The sequence below is a fragment of the Hyperoodon ampullatus genome (genome assembly GCF_949752795.1).
Source record: "Hyperoodon ampullatus genome assembly, chromosome: 15".
In the NCBI taxonomy this organism is placed as follows: domain Eukaryota; kingdom Metazoa; phylum Chordata; class Mammalia; order Artiodactyla; family Ziphiidae; genus Hyperoodon; species Hyperoodon ampullatus.
The window spans coordinates 43,351,644-43,372,076 of NC_136928.1; the positions used below are offsets into that span (position 1 = coordinate 43,351,644).

General features: G+C 39.6%; 1 protein-coding gene across 3 annotated transcripts in view; it reads right to left on the reverse strand.

The window, feature by feature from the left end:
• Positions 1-20,433, reverse strand: part of EML6 (EMAP like 6) — a gene marked incomplete at its 5' end in the record, with an annotated part of 331,290 nt that overhangs the window by 141,536 nt on the left and 169,321 nt on the right. For all 3 annotated transcript variants that reach the window (XM_079720647.1, XM_079720646.1, XM_079720645.1), the window contains one exon: positions 12,670-12,805. In XM_079720647.1, the coding sequence (XP_079576773.1) occupies positions 12,670-12,805 (136 nt within the window). The remainder of the gene's footprint in view (positions 1-12,669; positions 12,806-20,433) is intronic.

Genomic DNA, 20,433 nt, shown 5'->3' on the forward strand with positions numbered 1-20,433 from the left:
GCTGCTTTCAGATTTGAGAGTTGGTCCTGTGAACCTTCTATACCAGGGTTTCTCAACTGCAGCACTGTTAACATTAGGGGCTGGATAATTCTTAGTCGAGGTGTCTAACATTGCAATATGTAATTTTAGGATGTTTAGCAGCGTCCCTGGCCTCAGGAATGCCAGTAGCACCCTTCCAGTTGATAATCAAAAATGTCTCCATACAATGGCAAATATCTTCCAGAAGATAAAAACGCCCCTGTTTGGGCTTCCCTGGTGGCACAGTGGTTGAGAGTCCACCTGCCGGTGCAGGGGACACGGGTTCGTGCACCGGTCCGGGAAAATCCCACATGCCGCGGAGCGGCTGGGCCCGTGAGCCATGGCCGCTGAGCCTGCACGTCCGGAGCCTGTGCTCCGCAATGGGAGAGGCCACAACAGTGAGAGGCCCACGTACCGCAAAAAAAAAAAAAAAAAAAAAAGCCCCTGTTTGAGAACCACTGGACAGAATGATCCTCAATGTTCTCTGAGGGAGAAAAATGGTAATAAGAAGAATGGGTAGTGGGGAAGAGTCACCTGCGCTCCAACCTCTAATCCTGCCCCACTCTAGTCCACTCTCCGCTCTGGAGCAGGTGGAGCCCTGACCATGACACTCACCCCCTTAAGCCTTTCTATGACCTCCTACTGCTGGTCCGTGGGGGCCAAGCTTGAACACAGAAATTATCTGTTCCTCCCTCTGAAGCCTTTCACTTCTCACTGTGCACTCCAGTCACACGATGCACTCTTCATCATTCGTCCATTTCCAGGGTGCCTGCGTGTGCCAGGCACCATTCTAAGTGCTTGCTTGGGAGGCATCAGTGAACAAAGAGGCTCCTGCCCTTGTAGAAATAGACAACATCCATAAGCATCACAAACAGGTAAGTTATACTGTTTGTTACAAGGTGAAAAGAAGATCTGTGAAGAGAGGATCAGGAGTGCCAGGATGGTGGAGGCAGAGTGGGTTGCAATTTTGAATAAGGTCATCAGGGCAGCTTCATTTAAGCAAAGGAGAGGGGTAGTAATCATGCAGATTCCTGGGGAGAGTGATGCAGGCAGAGGGAGCAGCCTGGGCAGAGGGTAGAGCAGAGGGCGGGAGGCCTGAGGGGGAAGGGGCTGGTAGGCCATCCTAAGGATGTGTACTCTTTTTCTTCGGAAAATGGGAATCATGGCGGGGCTCTGAGGAAATGTGACCTGGCTCATGTAAATTTCCAACAACTCCCTCCAGCTGCTATTCTGAGAATAATGGCTGAAGCAGGGACACAAGTTATAAAGCAACTGCAGTAGCCCGTGCACAAGATGGTGGTTCAGACCAGTGAGGGGGCAGTAGAGATGGTGAGAAGGCTAAGAAGAGGCATCTTGTATCCTCGAGACTTCAGCCTCCTTCTCTTGCTCAACACTGAGGGAATGCTGCTTGACCTAATGCAAGATATCTCCAGATTCAGAGTCTACAGTTCATTAGACATAGCAACAATTCAATAAATATGTGTTGGGAGTTAAAATAAACACACAAAAAACTCCAATAAAACGCGTGAAGCACACTTTTTAGAAGAGCCTGTCTAGTTCCTAGGCACGCTTCTGACACTTAGTAGATGCTTAATAAATGCTTACTGAATGGATAAGTAAATGAATAATGCATCTTATACTGTGTGACTAATTACTGTACTCCTCTAGACATAATCATTTACAACCATTAGCTCAAAGTATTTTATTACCATAGATGTAATTCATTTTGATTGCCTTGCTTTAAGAATTATTTTTGGCTTTTTTTGCTGCCACTGTTAAGTCACTTAAGCTTCATTATTTTACCTAGATCATAAATTTGTTTTAAAAATGATCGGACTCAAGATGCACTTTTGTTGAGTTTGATGTGCGACTTGAGTTACAGCTCGAATCCTACAATGGCCCTGAGCTTCATTCTATTCATCCATAAGGTGATAGAGTTCCACGTGATGACATCATGTGGAACTTTTTGTCTCTCCCAGCTTGAAAATTCCAGAACTGGATATTCACTGAAAAATGTACTGGAGGTCCACCATCCCATATATCTAAAATTTTTGGTGGTAGGCGCATTTTGGAATTTTGAAAATTTTGGATTTTGAACTCATGTAATAGATCCAGTGGAGTCTGGGGCAGCTCCTTGAAATCAAATATTTCTGCAGTGAAGGGTATGAATATTCACACATATGAAGACAATAAACAGCTTCATAATAAGTGTAAGTCATGTTTTGCTGCCAAATTAGTTATAAAAAATATTTTGGAAAAAAAGAAGTTGCACCCTTACCTAACACCATGTGCAAAAAATTACCTCAAAAATGGATCAAAGACCTAAATATAAGAGCCCAAACCATAAAACACTTATAAGAAATCTTGAGAGATCTTCATGAAATTGTATTGCACTTGGCAATAATTTCTTGCTATGACACCAAAAGCATAGGTAAAAACAGAGAAAAATAGATATATTGGATTACATCGAAATTAAAAACTTTTATGCGTCATAGGACATAATCAACAGAGAAGGCAACCTATGCAATGGGAGAAAATATTTGCAAATCATATATCTGATAATGGGGTTAATATCTAAGATATATAAAGAACATATACAGCTTGGCAACAAAATAACAAATAACCTTATTTAAAAATGGGCAAAGGGAGTCAAAAACAAGATGGCAGAGTAGAAGGACGTGCTCTCACTCCCTCTTGCTTGAACACCAGAATCACAACAAGCTGCTGGACAATCATCGACAGGAAGACACTGGAACTCACCAAAAAAGATACCCCACATCCAAAGACAAAGGAGAAGCCACAATGAGATGGTAGGAGGGGCGCAACCACAGTAAAATCAAATGCCATAACTGGTGGGTGGGTGACTCATAGACTGGCGAACAGTTATACCACAGAAGTCCACCCACTGGAGAGGAGGTTCTGAGCCCCACGTCAGGCTTCCCAACCTGGGGGTCCAGCAACAGGAGGAGGAATTCCTAGAGAATCAGATTTTGAAGGCTAGTGGGATTTGACTGCAGGACTTCGACAGGACTGGGGGAAACAGAGACTCCACTCTTGGAGGGCACACACAAAGTAGTGTGCACATTGGGACCCAGGAAAAGGAGCAGTGACCCCACAGGAGACTGAACCAGACCTACCTGCTAGTGTTGGAGGGTCTCCTGCAGAGGCGGGGGGTGGCTCTGTTTCACCGTGGGGACAAGGACACTGGCAGCAGAAGTTCTGGGAAGTACTCCTTGGCGTGAGCCCTCCCAGAGTCTGTCATTAGCCCCACCAAAGAGCCCAGGTAGGCTCCAGTGTTGGGCTGCCTCAGCCCAAACAACCAACAGGGAGGGAACCCAGGCCCACCCATCAACAGTCAAGTGGATTAAAGTTTAACTGAGCTCTGCACACCAGAGCAACAGTCAGCTCTAACCACCACCAGTCCCTCCCATCAAGCCTCTTAGATAGCCTCATCCACCAGAAGGCAGACAGCAGAAGCAAGAAGAACTACAATCCTGCAGCCTGTGGAACAAAAACCACATTCACAGAAAAACAGACAAGATGAAAAGGCAGAGGGCTATATACCAGATGAAGCAACAAGATAAAACCCCAGAAAAACAATTAAATGAAGTGGAGATAGGAAACCTTCCAGAAAAAGAATTCAGAATAATGATAGTGAAGATGATCCAGGACCTCGGAAAATGAATGGAGGAAAAGATCGAGAAGATGCAAGAAATGTTTAACAAAGACCTAGAAGAATTAAAGAACAAACAAACAGAGATGAACAATACAATAACTGAAATGAAAACTACACTAGAAGGAATCAATAGCAAAATAACTGAGGCAGAAGAACGGATAAGTGACCTGGAAGACAGAATGGTGGAATTCACTGCTGCAGAAGAGAATAAAGAAAAAAGAATGAAAAGAAATGAAGACAGCCTAAGAGACCTCTGGGACAACATTAAATGCAACAACATTCGCATTATAGGGGTCCCAGAAGGCGAAGAGAGAGAGAAAGGACCAGAGAAAATATGTGAAGAGATTATAGTCGAAAACTTCCCTAACATGGGAAAGTAAATAGCCACCCAAGTCCAGGAAGCGTGGCCAGTCCCATACAGGATAAACCCAAGGAGAAACACACTGCGACACATAGTAATCAAATTGGCAAAAATTAAAGACAAAGAAAAATTATTGAAAGCAGCAAGGGAAAAACAAAAAATAACATACAAGGGAACTCCCATAAGGTTAACAGCTGATTTCTCAGTAGAAACTCTACAAGCCAGAAGGGAGTGGCATGAGATACTTAAAGTGATGAAAGGGAAGAACCTACAACTAAGATTACCCTAACCGGCAAGGATCTCATTCAGATTTGATGGAGAAATCAAAAGCTTTACAGACAAGCAAAAGCGAAGAGAATTCAGCACCACCAAACCAGCTCTACAACAAATGCTAAAGGAACTTCTCTAAGTGGGAAACACAAGAGAAAAAAAGGACCTACAAAAACAAACCCAAAACACTTAAGAAAATGGTCATACGAACATACATATCGATGATTACCTTAAACGTGAATGGATTAAATGCTCTAACCAAAAGACACAGGCTTGATGAATGGATACAAAAACAAGACCCATCTATATGCTGTCTACAAGAGACCCATTTCAGACCTAGGGACATATACTGACTGAGAGCGAGGGGATGGAAAAAGATATTCCATGCAAATGGAAGTCAAAAGAAAGCTGGAGTAGCTATACTCATATCAGATAAAATAGACTTTAAAATAAAGAATGTTACAACAGACAAGGAAGGACACTACATAATGATCAAGGGATCAATCCAAAAAGAAGATATAACAATTATAAATATATATGCAGCCAACAGAGGGGCACCTCAACACATAAGGCAACTGCTAACAGCTATAAAAGAGGAAATCGACAGTAACACAATAATAGTGGGGAATTTAACACCTCACTTACATGAATGGACAGACCATCCAAAATGAAAATAATTAAGGAAACAGAAGGTTTAAATGACACAACAGACCAGATAGATTTAATTGATATTTATGGGACATTCCATCCAAAAACAGCAGATTACACTTTCTTCTCAAGTGCGCATGGAACATTCTCCAGGACAGATCACATCTTGGGTCACAAATCAAGCCTCAGTAAATTTAAGAAAACTGAAATCATATCAAGCCTATTTTCTGACCACAACGCTATAAGATTAGAAATGAATTACAGGGAAAAAACGTAAAAAACACAAACACATGGAGGCTAAACAATATGTTACTAAATAACCAAGAGATCACTGAAGAATTCAAAGAGGAAATCAAAAAATACCTAGAGACAAATGACAATGAAAACACGATGATCCAAAACCTATGGGATGCAGCAAAAGCAGTTCTAAGAGGGAAGTTTATAGCTATACAAGCCTACCTCAAGAAACAAGAAAAATGTCAAATAAACAATCTAACCTGACACCTAAAGGCTCTAGGGAAAGAACAAACAAAATCCAAAGTTAGCAGAAGTAAAGAAATCATAAAGATCAGAGCAGAAATAAATGAAATAGAAACAAAGAAAACAATAGCAAAGATCAATAAAACTAAAAGCTGGTTCTTTGAGAAGATAAACAAAATTGATAAACCATTAGCCAGACTCATCAAGAAAAAGAGGGAGAGGACTCAAATCAATAAAATTAGAAATGAAAAAGGAGAAGTTACAACAGACACCGCAGAAATACAAAGCATCCTAAGAGACTACTACAAGCAACTCTATGCCAATAAAATGGAAAACCTGGAAGAAATGAACAAATTCTTAAAAAGGTATAATCTTCCAAGACTGAACCACAAAGAAAGAGAAAATATGAACACACCAATCACAAGTAATGAAATTGAAACTGTGATTAAAAATCTGCCAACAAACAAAAGTCCAGGACCAGATGGCCTCACAGGTGAATTCCATTAAACATTTAGAGAAGAGCTAACACCCATCCTTCTCAAACTCTTCCAAAAAATTGCAGAGGAAGGAACACTACCAAATTCATTCTATGAGGCCACCATCACCCTGATACCAAAACCAGACAAAGATACTACAAAAAAAGAAAATTGCAGACCAATATCACTGATGAATATAGATGCAAAAATCCTCAACAAAATACTAGCAAACAGAAACCAACAATACATTAAAAGGATCATACACCACGATCAAGTGGGATTTATCCCAAGGATACAAGGATTCTTCAATATATGCAAATCAATCAATGTGATACACCATATTAACAAGTTGAAGGAGAAAAACCATATCATCATCTCAATAGATGCAGAAAAAGCTTTTGACAAAATTCAACACCCATTTATGATAAAACGTCTCCAGAAAGTGGGCATAGAGGGAAACTACCTCAACATAATAAAGGGCATATACGACAAACCCACAGCAAACATCATTCTCAATGGTGAAAAACTGAAAGCATTTCCTCTAAGATCAGGAACGAGACAAGGATGCTCAATCTCACCACTATTAATCAACATAGTTTTGGAACTGCTAGCCACAGCAATCAGAGAAGAAAAAGAAATAAAAGGAATACAATTGGAAAAGAAGAAGTAAAACTGTCACTGTTTGCAGATGACATGATACTATACATAGAGAATCCTAAAAATGCCACCAGAAAACTACTAGAACTAATCAATGAATTTGGTAAAGTTGCAGGATACAAAATTAATGCACAGAAATCTCTTGCATTCCTATACACTAATGATGAAAAATCTGAAAGAGACATTAAGGAAACACTCCCATTTACCATTGCAATAACAACAAAAAAATACCTAGGAATAAACCTACCTAGGGAGACAAAAGACCTGTATGCAGAAAACTATAAGACACTGATGAAAGAAATTAAAGATGATACCAACAGATGGAGAGATACACCAACTTCTTGGATTGGAAGAATCAATACTGTGAAAATGACTATACTACCCAAAGCAATCTACAGATTCAATGCAATCCTTATCAACTTACCAATGGCATTTTTTATGGAACTAGAACAAATCATCTTAAAATTTGTATGGAGACACAAAAGACCCCGAATAGCCAAAGCAGTCTTGAGGGAAAAAAACGGAGCTGGAGGAATCAGACTCCCTGACTTCAGACTATACTACAAAGCTACAGTAATCAAGACAATATGGTACTGGCACAAAAACAGAAACATACATCAATGGAACAAGATAGAAAGCCCACAGATAAACCCACGCACCTACGGTCAACTAATCTATGACAAAGGAGGCAAAGATATACAATGGAGAAAAGACAGCCTCTTAAATAAGTGGTGCTGGGAAAACTGGACAGCTACATGTAAAAGAATGAAATTAGAACACTCCCTAACACCGTACACAAAAATAAACTCAAAATGGATTAGAGACCTAAATGTAAGACCAGACACTATAAAACTCTTAGAGGAGGGGCTTCCCTGGTGGCGCAGTGGTTGAGAGTCCGCCTGCCGATGCAGGGGACACGGGTTCGTGCCCCGGTCTGGGAGGATCCCACATGCCGTGGAGCAGCTGGGCCTGTGAGCCATGGCCGTTGAGCCTGCGCGTCCAGAGCCTGTGCCCCGCAGCGGGAGAGGCTGCAACAGTGAGAGGCCCACATACCGCAAAACAAAAACAAAAACAAAAAAAACCCTTAGAGGAAAACATAGGAAAAACATTCTTTGACATAAATCACGGCAGGAAGTTTTTTGATCCACCTTCTAGAGTAATGGAAATAAAACCAAAAATAAACAAATGGGACCTAATGAAACTGCAAAGCTTTTGCACAGCAAAGGAAACCATAAACAAGACGAAAAGACAACCCTCAGAATGGGAGAAAATATTTGCAAACAATCCACGGACAAAGGATTAATCTCCAAAATATATAAACAGCTCATGCAGCTCAATATTAAGAAAACAAACAACCCAATCCAAAAATGCGCAGAAGACCTAAATAGACATTTCTCCAATGAAGACATACAGATGGCCACGAAGCACATGAAAAGCTGCTCAACATCACTAATTATTAGAGAAATGTAAATCAAAACTACAATGAGGTATCACCTCTCACCAGTTAGAATGGGCATCATCAGAATATCTACAAATGACAAATGCTGGAGAGGGTGTGGAGAAAAGGGAACCCTCTTGCACTGTTGGTAGGAATGTAAATTGATACAGCCACTATGGAGAACAGTATGGAGGTTCCTTAAAAAACTAAAAATAGAACTACCATATGAAACAACCATCCCACTACTGGGCATATATCCTGAGAAAACCATAATTCAAAAAGACACATGCATCCCCATGTTCACTGCAGCACTATTTACAATAGCCAGGTCATGGAAGCAACCTAAATGCCCATCGATAGACAAATGGATAAAGAAGATGTGGTACATATATACAATGGAATATTACTCAGCCATAAAAGGGAATGAAATTGAGTCACTTGTTGAGATGTGGATGGATCTAGAGACTGTCATACAGAGTGAAGTAAGTCAGAAAGACAAAAACAAATATCGTATATTAACGATATATGGCTTATGAAGTCCATTTTCTTTGACTAAGACTTGGGGAGAGGACAAGGAGCCCTGAGAATCAGCTCTGGCTGCACAGATTCTTGTTGATATGACAATGACCTATCTCCAAGCTGGTTCACCCTCAATTTAAAGAAGGGTTAATTGTTTTCAGTAGAAGTCAAAGTCTTCATTAGCTCAAGTTTGACTATAAAGATGTAGGAGAACTGATTAATACCATCATTTTATAATAAAGCTGTAATATCATTTCGGGTTTTTTTTTCCTGAGCTTAGTGTTAATCTTAGTTCATCTAAAAACTGTTCTCTTTCTTGTTTTTAGCAATTAATAGTTATCAGAAGATGCAAATCTAGGTAAATCTTATGAATATTTACATAAAACAACTTGGAAATGGCCAGATTCATTTTGTAGATCTTCTGGAAGTCTATAGGAAGGCCAGTAGAGATTTTTGACTCAGATTACCAAACGTAAGTAGCAGTTTCTGAATTTTTACTAGTAAGTTTATAAATTGAAGGACTACAGAATATTGGTACTATGTCATGGGAAGTGGGACATGGCCATAATTAATTCTCTTGCTAAATTTATTTAAATAGTTGTTTGAGTAATATGAGAAGTCACTATATTTCCACAGAAATGAATTCAAGAGTCATTGCTATACAAACAGCAAAAATATCAAAGAAGGCTCATTCATATCAAGAAATTTTTACTAGAATAAAACCATCCATACATGTAGCTTCATGTCCAAATTGAGAGCAAAGTAGTAAGACAGGCTTGGACCTGAAACCTGGGACCCTTTGCTGCAGTGCTTGCACCTGGACAAACGTCTCCTCCAGCAACAAAATACAAAGAAACTATAAGGAACTAAAAATAACTGTGTGCGTGCACAGTTGGGCTAAATTATGAACAAGATACAAAAAGACCAAAAACCCAACTGCCACTTCTGACCAGCCCAGAGGAAAAGCAGGGTACTGCGCATGCCCCCTGCACACAGCACCACCAAGGGGGTGGGCAGACTGCCTGCCTAAGCCACCCCTCCGGCCGGACCCCTGGACCCACCCCTACCCTCACCCCATATAAAGAAGCAGTTTACCCCCACTCAGGGAGGGAGCAAGGGAACGTGTTACTTGTTTTCGCTCCCTCTGTGCTGCAGCAGGAGCCCCAATAAAGCCTTGCCTGAATTTCCTGACTGGCCTCTTATCAATTTCCACTGATTAAGGAGGCCAAGAACCCTGGTTGGCAACTAGTTCTAACAGTGCTTTGCTTGAATCTGCTCCTTTCAAACGGCACTTTGTTTCCATTTTGAGGCAGAGCCTGAAGGTGGAGGAAAAGTCAAGACTCCTTTTGGGGGGAATGGCGGCGGCGGGGGTGGGGTGGTGGTGTGCAGGGCAGGATGGGGTGGGTCAAAGTACACCCGAAGTCCTGTCCATTCTGCCTTCTTCCTCCTGTTTCAGCCTCTCCCCACAGTCTTTCCTTCACTCCCCTCTAACCTACACTCTGCAAATGTTCCGAAGAGCAAGGGCATGTATGGTATTGGCTGGTTGAAGAGGGAGCTGGAACAGAAAACTGTATACATTTCAACTACTTTTAATCCTCACCTGCAATCCTACATATTTTAATCCTTATACTTGTGCTGGGTCTCCTAGCTCACTCTGGCTTCACTCCCACCTTCAGGTGCCCTAGATACACTCCTGTCACAGGGTGGCCCTGGCAGCTGGTCTCAGAGAACATCATGGAGGGCCTGTTCTGAGACTTGGCTTCTCAACTCAACGGCCCCCCGGCCCTGCTTCAGTGTGATGATGGCGCCAAGGCCCGGCTGAGGGCAAGAGAAAGTCCCTGAGGGTGGTTCAGGATAGTGGCAGGTTCCCCCTGCAAGGCCCTGTCCACACAGGCTCGAGAACTAGCTGAGTTGAGGGTGAAGAGTGAGCCAGATTTGGAGTTGTTACCAACACTTCAACCACGAGCCTTTCATTCGTTTGACTCTAGACATTTATCCTGTTTTCCACTAAGGGCTGGAAAAAATGCTGGCAATTCTTTGGAAGTTTGATAGTACATAGTAGACTTCTGTTACAGTGTTGCCAAAAGTGTGATAGGCAAAGGTGCCACTGATGGTGAAGATGCTACATGGACAAAAATTTTTAATCCAATGGCTAGAACTTACCTTAACAAGTAAAAAATATATATATATATAAATAAACAGTATATTAAAGCCATAATTTCACAGATATTATTGCTTATGAGGAGAAGTTTAAAAAAAGAAGATAGAGATGCATTCACATCCATTTAAAGTAAAACATGAAGTAAGCAAGAGTATTGGTAGTGAGCTGAGATTGCAAAAATGAAGAAGGTGGCAAGAAAATGGCACCCATTCTCACGGCTCCTGAACAGCAGCATGGTCTATCCAGTCCTTTCAAAGCATAGTTCACTACTCCTCCTGAAATATAGGCTATTGTCCCACTGGCCATCCATCTAAAAATACATGCTAATCCCTCCCCTGATATCTATAAGCCCAGGTGCTACAGGCCACACCTATGAGATGCAGGCTTGCTTAAGGTCCTTCTGTCCACTGTGCACCACCTATATCCTCTTTGATCTTGGCAAGCAAGCGTGTGTGGGAATCAATTGAGACTGACAGAAAACAGAACGTGTCCCTGACCATCTTCCCTTGACTCTGGGGATAGGAGTTGACCATGGGGTTGGCTTTGTACAATCAATACAAATCCCTGGCTATATAGATGCTTGTTCTAAACCGGCTCCTGAACTCTCCTTTGAGAGCCTGAAGTCAGGGACTGGGTATCAGGTAGAAAAGTAGAGCAGGGTAAATATGGCTTCTGCCCTGATCCTCACACTTTAAAATTTATACCTTGATTGTGTGATAAAATTTTGGGATGAGCTGGATAAAGTGACTGCCAAAAAGGAATCATTATTTCTGGTTGATGCTCCCCAACATCTAGCCAGTTTATGGTCAATAATCCCATCTAGTAAGTTAACTCATGAGTTATCTAAGTATATGTTTTGCTTCCAGTTTACTTTGAGGGATACACCAAGAAGTTTCACGGTTCAAGGTCAAACATTTTTGGCTACTTTACTAGCATTTTTAACATTGCTTTTATGGGCGCTTACTTGCTTATATCTGCCTGAAGTATTTTTCTGGATAAAGTTACATTGGCCCATGTTCTCTGGCAGACAACTCGAGGGCCTTGACTGTCCATGCAATGAAGTAGACACTAAATTCTCACGTGAACAGAACTCCCCACATGTGCTCAGTGGACTAACATCACTTGTGACTTACTTCGTCTTATCTTTCCTATTTACATTTTTCACTTTAATCTCTCTCAGTGCCAAATTCTCTATATGAAAAATGAGATAATAAGTCTATCATGAGAATTTAAAAAGATGTATATAAACTTCTTTGTATTCTCTGGTACACATATTTAACATATTGTAACAGCAGCCAACATTTACTGAGTGCTGACCATGCACCATGACTTACTTTAAGCACTTTGCAAGTGTATTTAATCCTCATATAACTCTATGAGGTTGGTGCTGGTATTACCCCCATTTTACAGATGAGGAAACTGAGGCCCAGAGATGTTAAGAAATTTGACCAAGGTCTCCAATCTATCACAGGTAAAACTTGGATTTGAACCCAGGCTCCCCAACTCTGAGCCCGGGCTCTTAACTCCTACTACTATGGTAGCTACTCCACTAAAGCTATTTTTTAAAAAATAATTTCTCTTGTTTTTCCTATTATTTATTTATTTATTTATTTATTTTCAGAGACTGCATGCAGTTACATTTAGGGTCACTAACTTACCCAGAACTTCCCAGTTTTACAACTGAAAGTCCCATCTCTCAGGTTACACTCAGTAGTTTTATTATTATGTTGTTTATCTTTGCAGCAGGACCACTGCTTGTACATATAGATACCTTTGTGCAAATTAGGGAAAAGGGGTATCCACTTACATTCAACATACTTTTAATCTTGTGTCCATTACATTTATGTAAACTACCTTAAATCCTTCATGGTATAAGATGGGGTAAGAGAAACAAATATAGAAACAGACTTTCACACTGTATTTAACGCATTAAGATCTATGGGTAAGTATTAATACATGTGTTACCTTTGTATCCTTGTTCTGTCTCCCTGAGATCAATTTTGGTTATTGGTTTGAAATCAGTATCCCATAATCGTATACACCCATCTCGTCCACCAGTGGCAAAGCCTTCTTCGCAAGCATACATGCTGAAGATTCCAGCCTGTTGATTAAGGCAGATAATACTCAATGCTGCAATCGTTCTAAACAGTCATTATAGCTGGATCTTAATGATAAAAATACAAAACAAAGCAAAAACAAAACAAAAAACAAATCTCTTGTTCTCTATCCTGGCAACAGAACAAGTAGCCATTTGTAACAGCCATTTTAGCTAGACTAAAAATTCATGATACCAGTAAAGCAAACTAGTTCAAGTGCTCCTTTGCCACAATTAAACTAATGACAGGCTGTAAAAAAAATTCAGGAATTCCTTGGCTAAAGCAAATATAAAAATCATAAATTTCTTCCTGTGACAGCTAATCATTATAAAGACAATGGTGGAGGTGTTTCATATAAATTCCTTCCCAAAACAAGTAAAGATATGCGGGCTAGGAACACAAACACTTCTATAGGTACAATGGTGACAGAAATGCATCCCAATGAGCTCAAGCAGGCACCATCTGAGCGTAAATGGAAGCATAAATTACACTTGTGTCAGCTTGTTAAGCATTATTTGAAGATGCTTTCCACATCTGATGTGGTTTCACAACTTACAGATGCTTTTCCACAGAAAATGTGTTACAAGAGTATAATGTTGACATAATATCCAGTGTAAAGAGAAATTAGGTTACTAACGCAGCTGTTTTTATGAATGAGGACCAATACTGGCCTTTTAATTGTTTCAAGAGCTGTTTCATAATTAGCGAAGCCAAGAAAAATGGTCTTCAACATACAAGACAGTGAAAGTTCTAAAATTTCATAGCTCTTTTGCTAAGAGTTGCTGAAACTTTTCTTCATGTTCATAGTAACAGGGCAAGAAGCTAAAAGTCTGTTAAGTTTCTGAAACATTTTACCAAATTTCCATTTATTACAACAGGCTTTACCTTTCACATCATCTCCCCATTCTTCTGGTCATTTCTACTTGATCATCTATAGACACAGCAATATAACTATTTTAATATATGTCAGAATTGAGCAGAGTGCTCAGAGTCAAGTTTGTCCTTGTTCTTACAGAGCAGAACATCAAAAGAATTTATCAGTGGTTTTTGTTTGCATTTTAAGAACTTGTGATATGGACATGGAAGTGACGCTCTCTCACTCAGGATGAGGAAAATCTACCTTATTAACCACTATAAAAATAACAGTTGTCTCCACTCTTGCTATTCAACATATGGGCCACAGGCCAGCAGCAGTAACGTCATCCCAGACCCACTGAGTCACAGCCCACATTTTTTTTTAACATCTTTATTGGAGTATAATTGCTTTATACTGTTCTATTAGTTTCTGCTGTACAAAAAAGTGAATCAGCTATACGTATACATATATCACCACCTCTCCTCCCTCTTGCGTCTCCCTCCCACCCTCCCTATCCCAACCCTCTAGCTGGTCACAAAGCACCGAGCTGATCTCCCTGTGCTATGTGGCTGCTTCCCACTAGCTACCTATTTTACATTTGGTAGTGTATATATGTCCATGGCACTCTCTAACTTCATCCCAGCTTACCCTTCCCCCTCCCTCCCTGTGTCCTTAAGACCACTCTCTACGTCTGAGTCTTTATGCCTGTCCTGCCCCTAGGTTCTTCATGAGATTTTTTTTTTTTTTAGATTTCATATATATGTGTTAGCATATGGTATTTGTTTTTTTTCTCTTTGACTTACTTCACTCTGTATGACAGACCCTAGGTCCATCCACCTCACTATAAATAACTCAATTTCATTTCCTTTTATGGCTGAGTAATATTCCATTGTATATATGTGCCACATCTTCTTTATTCATTCAACTGTTGATGGACACTGAGGTTGCTTCCATGTCCTGGCTTTGTAAATAGTGCTGCAATGAACATTGTGGTACATGACTCTTTTTGAATTACGGTTTTCTCAGGGTATATGCCCAGTAGTGGGATTGCTGGGTCATATGGTAGTTCTATTTTTAGTTTAGTTTTTTTTTTTTTTTTTGCAGTACGCGGGCCTCTCACTGTTGTGGCCTCTCCCGTTGTGGAGCACAGGCTCCAGATGCACAGGCTCAGGGGCCATGGCTCACGGGCCCAGCTGCTCCACGGCATGTGGGATCCTCCCGGACTGGAGCACGAACCCATGTCCCCTGCACTGGCAGGCGGACTCTCAACCACTGCGCCACCAGGGAAGCCCTTATTTTTAGTTTTTTATGGAACCTCCATACTGTTCTCCATAGTGGCTGTATCAATTTACATTCCCACCAGTGCAAGAGGGTTTCCTTTTCTCCACACTCTCTCCAGGATTTATTGTTTGTAGATTTTTTGATGATGGCCATTCTGGCCGGTGTGAGGTAATACCTCATTGCACTTTTAATTTGCATTTCTCTAACGATTAGTGATGTAAAGATGTTGAGCATCCTTTCGTGGTTTGTTGGCAATCTGTATATCTTCTCTGGAGAAATGTCGATTTAGGTCTTCTGCCCATTTTTGGATTGGGTTGTTTTTTTGATATTGAGCTGCATAAGCTGCTTGTATATTCTGGAGATTAATCCTTTGTCAGTTGATTCATTTGCAAATATTTTCACCCATTATAAGGGTTGTCTTTTCATAGTCTTTATGGTTTCCTTTGCTGTGCAAAAGCTTTTAAGTTTCATTAGATCCCATTTGTTTATTGTTGTTTTTATTTCCATTTCTCTAGAAGAGGCTGTCTTTTCTCCATTGTATATTCTTGCCTCCTTTATCAAAGATAAGGTGACCATATGTATGTGGGTTTATCTCTGGCCTTTCTATTCTGTTCCACTGATCTATATTTCTGTTTTTGTGCCAGTATCATACTGTCTTGATTATTGTACCTTTATAGTATAGTCTGAAGTCAGGGAGCCTGATTCCTCCAGCTCCATTTTTCTTTCTCAAGACTGCTTTGGCTATTCAGGGTCTTTTGTGTTTCCATACAAATTGTGAAGTTTTTTGTTCTACTTCTATGAAAAATGCCATTGGTAGTTTGATAGGGATTGCACTGAATCTGTAGATTGCTTTGGGTAGTATAGTCATTTTCACTATATTGATTCTTCCAATCCAAGAACATGGTGTATCTCCCCATCTGTTTGTATCATCTTTAATTTCTTTCATCAGTGTCTTATAGTTTTCTGCATACAGGTCTTTTGTCTCCATAGGTAGGTTTATTCCTAGGTATTTTATTCTTTTTGTTGCAGTGGTAAATGGGAGTGTTTCAATTTGTCTTTCAGATTTTTCATCTTAGTGTATAGGAATGCAAGAGATTTCTGTGCATTAATTTTCTATCCTGCCACTTGAACAAGTTCATTGATTAGCTCTAGTAGTTTTCTGGTAGCATCTTTTGGATTCCCTATGTATAGTATCATGTCATCTGCAAATAGTGACAGTTTTACTTCTTCTTTTCTGATTTGGGTTCCTTTTCTTTCTTTTTCTTCTCTGACTGCATTGGCTAAATCTTCCAAAACTATGTTTTATAATAGTGATGAGAGTGGGCAACCTTGTCTTTTTCCTGATCTTAGTGGAAATGGTTTCAGTTTTTCACCATTGAGAATGATGTTGGCTGTGGGTTTGTCATATATGGCCTTTATTATATTGAGGTAAGTTTCCTCTGTGTGCACTGTCTGGAGAGTTTTTATCATAAATCGGTGTTAAATTTTGTTGAAAGCTTCTTCTGCATCTATAGAGATGATCATATGGTTTTTCTCCTTCAATTTGTTAATATGATTTATCACATTGATGGATTTGCGTATGTTGAAGAATCCTTGCATTCCTGGGATAAATCCCACTTGATCATGGTGTATGATCCTTTTAATGTGCTATTGGATTCTGTTTGCTAGTATTTTGCTGAGGATTTTTGCATGTATGTTCATCAGTGATACTGACAGCCTGCATTTTAACAAGATCTCCAGGAGACTCGTAGGCACATTAACATTTAAGAAATGCTGGTTGAAGCTTCACTCAATGACCAGCAAGCTACAGTGCTGGACACCCTATGCCAAACAACTAGCAAGACAGGAACACAACCCCACCCATTAGCAGAGAGGCTGCCTAAAATCATAATAAGTCCATAGACAACCCAAAACACACCACCAGACGTGGACCTACCCACCAGAAAGACAAGATCCAGCCTCATCCACCAGAACACAGGCACTAGTCCCCTCCACCAGGAAGCCTACACAACCCACTGAACCAACTTTAGCCACTGGGGACAGACACCAAAAACAACGGGAATTATGAACCTGCAGCCTGCAAAAAGGAGACCCCAAACACAGTAAGATAAGCAAAATGAGAAGACAAAAACACAGAGCAGATAAAGGAGCAAGATTAAAAACCCACCAGACCTAACAAATGAAGAGGAAATAGGCAGTCTACCTGAAAAAGAATTCAGAATAATGATAGTAAAGATGATCCAAAATCTTGGAAATAGAAGAGAGAAAATGCAAGAAACAGTTAACAAGGACCTAGAAGAACTAAAGATGAAACAAGGAACGATGAACAACACAATAAATGAAATTAAAAATACTCTAGATGGGATCAATGGCAGAATAACTGAGGCAGAAGAACGGATAAGTGACCTGGAAGATAAAATAGTGGAAATAACTACTGCAGAGCAGAATAAAGAAAAAAGAATGAAAAGAACTGAGGACAGTCTCAGAGACCTCTGGGACAACATTAAACACACCAACATTCAAATTATAGGGATTCCAGAAGAAGAAGAGAAAAAGAAAGGGACTGAGAAAATATTTGAAGAGATTATAGTTGAAAACTTCCCTAATATGGGAAAGGAAATAGTTAATCAAGTCCAGTAAGCACAGAGAGTCCCATAAAAGATAAATCCAAGGAGAAACATACAAAGACACATATTAATCAAACTGTCAAACATTAAATACAAAGAAAACATATTAAAAGCAGCAAGGGAAAAACAACAAATAACACACAAGGGAATCCCCATAAGGTTAACAGCTGATCATTCAGCAGAAACTCTGCAAGCCAGAAGGGACTGGCAGGACATATTTAAAGTGATGAAGGAGAAAAACCTACAACCAAGATTACTCTACCCAGCAAGGATCTCATTCAGATTTGATGGAGAAATTAAAACCTTAACAGACAAGCAAAAGCTGAGAGAGTTCAGCACCACCAAACCAGCTTTACAAAAAATGCTAAAGGAACTTCTCTAGGCAAGAAACACAAGGGAAGGAAAAGACCTACAATAATGAACCCAAAACAATTAAGAAAATGGGAATAGGAACATACATATCGATAATTACCTTAAATGTAAATGGATTAAATGCTCCCACCAAAAGACACAGACTGGCTGAATGGATACAAAAACAAGAACCATATATATGCTGTCTAAAAGAGACCCACTTCAGACCTAGAGACACATACAGACTGAAAGTAAGGGGATGGAAAAAGATATTCCATGCAAATGGAAACCAAAAGAAAGCTGGAGTAGGAATTCTCATATCAGACAAAATAGATTTTAAAATAAAAACTATTAGATGAGAGAAAGAAGGACACAACATAATGATCAAGGGATCGATCCAAGAAGAAGATATAACAATTGTAAATATTTATCCCAACATATGAGCACCTCAATAAATAAGGCAAATACTAACAGCCATAAAAGGGGAAATCGACAGTAACACATTCATAGTAGGGGACTTTAACACCCCACTTTCACCAATGGACAGATCATCCAAAATGAAAATAAATAAGGAAACACAAGCTTTAAGTGATACATTAAACAAGATGGACTTAATTGATATTTATAGGATATTCCATCCAAAAAGAACAGAATACACATTTTTCTCAAGTGCTCATGGAACATTCTCCAGGATAGATCATATCTTGGGTCACAAATCAAGCCTTAGTAAATTTAAGAAAATTGAAATTGTATAAAGTACCTTTTCCAACCACAATGTTATGAGACTAGATTTCAATTACAGGAGAAGATCTGTAAAAAATACAAACACATGGAGGCTAAGCAGTACACTACTTAATAATGAAGTGATCACTGAAGAAATCAAAGAGGAAATCAAAAAATACCTAGAAACAAATGACAATGGAGACACGACGACCCAACACCTATGGGATGCAGCAAAAGCAGTTCTAAGAGGGAAGTTTATAGCAATACAACCCTACCTTAAGAAACAGGAAACATCTCGAATGAACAACCTAACTTTGCACCTGAAGCAATTAGAGAAAGAAGAACAAAAAAACCTCAAAGTTAGCAGAAGCAAAGAAATCATAAAGATCGGATCAGAAATAAATGAAAAAGAAATGAAGGAAACAATAGCAAAGATCAATAAAACTAAAAGCTGGTTCTTTGAGAAGATAAACAAAATTGATAAACCATTAGCCAGACTCATCCAGAAAAAAAGGGAGAAGACTCAAATCAATAGAATTAGAAATGAAAAAGGAGAAGTAACAACTGACACTGCAGAAATACAAAAGATCATGAGAGACTACTACAAGCAACTCTATGCCAATAAAATGGACAACCTGGAAGAAATGGACAAATTCTTAGAAATGCACAACCTGCCAAGACTGAATCAGGAAGAAATAGAAAATATGAACAGACCAATCACAAGCACTGAAATTGAAACTGTGATTAAAAATCTTCCACTCCCTAACACCATACACAAAAATAAGCTCAAAATGGATTAAAGACCTAAATGTAAGGCCAGAAACTATCAAACTCTTAGAGGAAAACATAGGCAGAACACTCTATGACATAAATCACAGCAAGATCCTTTTGGACCCACCTCCTAGAGAAATGGAAATAAAAACAAAAATAAACAAATGGGACCTAATGAAACTTCAAAGATTTTGCACAGCAAAGGAAACCATAAACAAGACCAAAAGACAACCCTCAGAATGGGAGAAAATATTTGCAAACAAAGCAAGTGACAAAGGATTAATCTCCAAAATTTACAAGCAGCTCATGCAGCTCAATAACTAAAAAACAAACAACCCAATCCAAAAATGGGCAGAAGACCTAAATAGACATTTTTCCAAAGAAGAGATACAGACTGCCAACAAACACATGAAAGAATGCTCAACATCATTAATCATTAGAGAAATGCAAATCAAAACTACAATGAGATATCATCTCACACCAGTCAGAATGGCCGTCATCAAAAAATCTAGAAACAATAAATGCTGGAGAGAGTGTGGAGAAAAGGGAACACTCTTGCACTGCTGGTGGGAATGTGAACTGGTACAGCCACTATGGAGAACAGTATGGTGGAGGTTCCTTAAGAAACTACAAATAGAACTACCATAACCCAGCAATCCCACTACTGGGCATATACCCTGAGAAAACCATAATTCAAGAAGTGTCATGTACCAATATGTTCATTGCAGCTCTATTTACAACAGCCAGGACATGGAAGCAACCTAAGTGTCCATCAACAGATGAATGGATAAAGAAGATGTGGCATATATATACAATGGACTATTACTCAGCCATATAAAGAAACGAAATTGAGTTATTTGTAGTGAGGTGGACGGACCTAGAGTCTGTCATACAGAGTGAAGTAAGTCAGAAAGAGAAAGACAAATACCGTATGCTAACACATATATATAGAATCTAAGAAAAAAAAATGTCATGAAGAACCTAGGGGTAAGACAGGAATAAAGACACAGACCTATTAGAGAAT